Below are 5,231 nucleotides of genomic sequence, written 5' to 3' on the forward strand. Positions count from 1 at the left end.
ATGAGGAGCGTATGTCTGACCGATTTCGCGCGTATTTTGCTGCTACCCCACAGAGATTATTCCAGGGCTTGGAAAGTTTAGATCACTCTCCCCACTAATCACCCCCTTCATCTGCCCTCGGGAGCGCAACGCATTCCAGTGGCAGATTGAGTTTCCCTGCTCTCAGTGCTCCGCCCCCCACTCTTCACTGCCCCGTTCTCTCCTCCTGTTATCTCAATGGAATTCGCCATATGTCCGCGCTGTTGGGGTTGGGGGGGTGGGGGTGGCATAGCAAGCGAAAATTTGGGGAAGGGTTCCAGCCTTCCGGTACACCCCTCCCCCCCCCCACGTGGCGCTGGCCCTGTTTTTTGGCAGATATGTTCTTTACCAACATTTTGAAAAATGAAGAGAATGATGGAGAAAAAAATCGTCAGCACAATCTATGTTGAGATGTTACAATTTAGTGTGAGGAAATCGGGATGGAGTAACCAAGGTGTGAAAACTTTGCTCCCCATGGACATTACGGCCGCATTATCAGTGGTGGGCTGATGGGCTCCGCGGTCCTGGTGGGCTCCGCGGTCTTATATGGCAATAGTTTCTCTTCAAATGAGTTACTGCCTCCATCAATTTTTAATTATGTACATGAAGTCTACTTCTTTTGGGAATTAAGGCTCTGGTCATAATCTCTGAGAAGTGCGAGTCCTTTGCTGCCTAGCATGCCTATGCTAGGCAGCAAAGGACGTGTTTTTTCTCTTTTGGGGAGTTTTGTTCCACAGAATAAGAGTGCTAATTTGCTATATCATTGACTATAATTTGTCGCAAGCTAGTTCAAAATGTGCTGCTGGAAATCTTTATACATACTTTTGCTTGTTTACTTGTTCTTAGCAGCATCCTTGCAGCATTTTCATTATGCACTAGTCCATCTGATTTGTTTCTGTGTTTGCCAAGTTATGAAGAAATGTATATTAGAGGTGTACTAGTGAGGTACTCATTTCATTTACCTTATGTGGGTTTTCATGCCTTTGTGGTGTAGGGTAGGTGTCATTAAAATTTCTGTTAAGGACGGTACTCGCCCCTCGTCTCTAAAAAATAAGACCTCATGCTGCAGCTGACTATGCTGTTTCCGTTTCTCAGTTTGTTTTATAGGGGCTAACAAAAGACTTTGATGAAAAATTTACTACATGCGCTCATTGATTATTATCTATTCTTTGACAATTATTGTTTGCCATTGTGTCTCTTCAGGGCTATCTCACGGTCGGAAAAATGATGAGCTTGATAAGTTGACATTTTGATCACTTATACTGCTGATGTTTTAGAAGTACTATGCAGTGGTAACTGTAATATACTATGTGTATTCTGTGATATTTACTAAGCTAGAAATATGTCTATACTCATTTGTGTTTTTTTGTCTTTGCAGGTCGTGCTTGTCAGTGGACAGTTGGGAAAACAAGATTACGTTTAGTTTTTTGCACTAGAGGGTCTAAGGAAAAATGTTTTACTACTGCAAAGAAATGTATTCATGAAAATCTGTCAAGACAAAAAGAAACTCTGATGGTGAGAACCACTGTGCAGTAAAACACGCATTAAGAAAATGAAGTGCAAAAAAACAAGAAAAAAATACTGGTGCACAAAACAAATAGGGCTTCTCTCCAACATCAGTGCCTTTCGAGTGAAGTGGCAAAAACACCGCTGCTTGAAGACAGCCTGGAGCCAGCAGAGCTTCAAGAGAGCCAGGGGGTCATATATAAAAAAATGAGGCACAGCCATTTCTCTACAAGTTTCCTGTTGCCTCGAAGTGCCTTTAACAACATTGATAAATAGTTCATTAGTGCTAATGAAACTAAGGAGTCCCACCCAACTTCATCAGAACAGTGCACATTCGGCTGAAATACAGTCAAACACCAATACTTCCTGAGAGTGGACCGTTGGAGCACAAGAATAGAAAGTCTTTAAAGAAACAGAGCACCCTTAAAACTGAAGAATGAAGAACTGCTTTTGAAGAACAGAAAAGGTTGCAACACGAAAGAGTACAGAAGATACCTGGGGAAAGAAAAGGCTGCACTGCATGAACAAGAATGGAGATAAATGGAACTGCTCAAGCATGTACTATTGTTACATAAAGTCGTTGAGTCGCACTGAAACATTGGAAAAGTGGGCGGTGTATTGAATGTGAATGAAGAAAAGAAATTTTGTGGTTTTAAATAAAGCTGTACGTATTACATGGTTTACTGTTCTGCTCATCCATTTGTATTCATTATTATATTAAAAGTGAAATTGCAGCTGACAAATGCTTGTTGCTTGGAGCCTATTATGCACTGTGTACCATTGACCTGCTGATTAAGAGATGTGTTTTATGTACATGTATTACAGATATCCAAGCTGTACGGGTGTGTGGTCTTCTGGGAAAGGTTCTGAAACAGCCTGATGCAGTGACACAGCTTTTCGTGCCCTTGGTAATTGCTATTTTTAGATTCTGTTCAGGCTACTGATGGGTCACTTATTTCAAACATGTTCCAGTATTTTCATTATAGCTGTTGTGTAACATGCACCGGATAACAAGTGCTGATTTAAAACACTAGAAAATAAAAAGAAAACATAAAAGAGGAGTGTTTCACATTGATTAAGTATTTTTGTAGCAGCCATATAATTCCTTGATGTTGCTTTCCTTGATAGTCATGTACAACACTTCACTGCTCTATATAAGTGATAGCTAGGTATTTAACATATACTTGGGAATATTATCTTTAAGATCATTTAGTTTCTTTTGTTTCACTCTCTCTAGCTTAGTTGTTTTCTCCGTGGAAAAGGAAACTTCCAAGCTTTCATAAAATCTGCTGCCAACCAGCATAACTCGAACCTAACATAAAGAAAGGACAGCCAGGGCAGTGTAGTTGTGCGATTTCTGTGATTGGGAACTTCGCATGTGTGCCTTTAATGATACTTTGTACCTTTTGTCTTAAGATTTTGCTCGTGTATGAACTTTGACCATGTAGATGTGAAATACTGCCAATGCTATAACTAATTCTTTCATTGTAAATTATGTATAGACTTTATTGTTGAGCAAAAATACCTTAAAGAGCACTTCACTATACTAATATAAGGCTGCCTTGTGATATGCTTTACCCATGAAAGCTTTGTGCCTTTGCCATATTTTCATCAACAGGAGGTCTTTTTTCCAACATGCTTTAAGTGTTAGTAGTATTTTTCATGCAGTGATCATTGCTGCTGGTAAATATGACACGGTGTGTTTGTTTGATATGTTCCCTAGATATACAATATAGAGGGGGCCGCATCCTGCAAGATAGTAGCCGATTAATTGTAGTAATTTATTTTGAAAAGCTTGCTTTGACTATTTGCTCACTGCTAGAAAGCTGGTCAGTATCAATTTATGTTGCTGCTTTGTTTGAATAGGTGACCACCATGGCTTAGCACCCATGGTGGTCACATTCTGGTGAAGGCTAAGATAAAGCCTATGTCCAAATAATCAACAGATTCCTACAGTAGCTTGCTTAGTAATATGATATTCATTTTGGTAGTCAGAACATCATCATTTTGACAATTTATATTGATGGCTTATGTCTTGTACGCAGGATGCTGAAGTGCCACTCACCCCATGCATTGTGTTCATTGGGGTTAACGCTGAGGAGGCGGATCATTTGTTCCTTCATGTGGAGCAGACACGGCTTTTTAGAGTGCTGGATGCCAAACAAGGAATGGCTGCTGTCATGGCTGCATTTTGGATTTTCGATGCAACTTACCCAAAAGGCGCAGCAAACCTTCTGTGTGTTTTTGAGCACCTTTTTTTGAATGTGGAAGTTACCAAACCCAGTTGTGTGACGCGCCGTTTTATTGCCAGACACAAGGCAGCATTTTTGACTTAAATGTATGCAATGACTGTACATTTCTTGTTTAATGACATGTTTTTTTTTCTTTTATTTTGTTTTTTTTTAAATAATTTAATGTTTTCTAGTCATTTTTTGTGTTTTCAAAGTGGGCTTTCCACAATTTTTCCCCACTTGGAAACTGCTCATTGTACATTTTGTTTTTAATAATGTCTTTTTGTTACCATATTTACTCAAATGTAACATGCATTTTTTCAACATTTTTGCTACTTAGGGAACGCTAAAGTCAAATAACAATTCAGGTCAGAGTGGAATCTCAGTTTATGGCATCTAAAATGACAATATTATCAACAGCAGTGCCCTATTTACTGAGAAATTAAAGTAAATGCAAAGAATACATGTGCAGCAGCAGGACATTCTCAAAATGATACCTATAACGTCGGACGAACCACCTAAAATTAATCACTAGTAATCGATCTAGCTGCACTAAATAAAGAACCTTCCATGTATCAAGGGAGGCAATAAAATGCTGCTTATTTGGTTCATAAAAAAAAGAACCACCAGACGTTAATATGGAAATGGCTCGACTGGTTCAAAAATTCAATTTTTGCGTTGTTACACTAGACAGATCATGCCATCTAGCAAGATGCAGTTGAACCAAAACACCTCTGCAATCTCGGAGCCAATGGTAGGAAATTGATCAATGGCTGTTGGTGCTGCCGTAACTCTCGCTGCTTTCGTTCTGTCTACTAACGTCGGCGATCGCGCAGTAAAGCCGGGCAATGTTGTGCACGGCATCAGTGACGCGAGTCGGTTCGTTTTTGTAAGGCGGGTGATTTGAAGTGCACTAACCCGATGTAGCCAACGAAAGCGTGATTTTATTTCAAAATAAACCTTTCCTTGGCACAAAAGTAACACTACAAGGTTTCTGGACTTCTATTTCAACAATCTGCGGTGACTTAATAGTTGCCTTTAGTGTCCCTTTAAATTTGACCCTCTAGTCTGAGAACAAATACCGAAATAACTATTTTTTCTTCGTGATCTTAGAGAGAAGTCACTTTTTGCTTAGTCATAGTTGCATTACAATCGAGTAAATACGGTAAACACAACTACGCGAGGTACTGAGTATTTCTTTCATTTGTGTAATGTTTTGCTCTGGTCTTATCGTTTGCAATTTTATTTTTGCTGATAGTGCTATGTTCTTGACATTAAGAATATTTTTGTAGTCTTGCCACATTTCTACATATTACAAACTATTTATGTTTTGTCTTGTTTATAGTCAGGAATCATCTAAATATGAATGCAAAGATACATCACTGTGACAGCCCACATTGATTTAAATATGCCTGTTTACTGAATACGGCATAGTTTATTTTGTATAGGTGAACTCAAGGGGGGTTGGCAAGTTCC

The 5,231-nt window shown here is 39.2% G+C and overlaps 1 protein-coding gene across 1 annotated transcript; it reads left to right on the plus strand.

Moving 5' to 3' along the window:
* On the plus strand, window positions 1-4,283 carry LOC142817588 (uncharacterized). Its single transcript, XM_075894639.1, has 4 exons — window positions 1-9; window positions 1,397-1,405; window positions 2,187-2,432; window positions 3,570-4,283. Exons 1-4 carry the CDS (start codon window positions 1-3, stop codon window positions 3,858-3,860), a joined length of 555 nt encoding a protein of 184 aa, XP_075750754.1. The 3' UTR covers window positions 3,861-4,283.
* Window positions 4,284-5,231: the final 948 nt, after the last annotated feature.

This window comes from Rhipicephalus microplus, chromosome 5, assembly GCF_043290135.1.
Source record: "Rhipicephalus microplus isolate Deutch F79 chromosome 5, USDA_Rmic, whole genome shotgun sequence".
In the NCBI taxonomy this organism is placed as follows: Eukaryota; Metazoa; Arthropoda; class Arachnida; order Ixodida; family Ixodidae; genus Rhipicephalus; species Rhipicephalus microplus.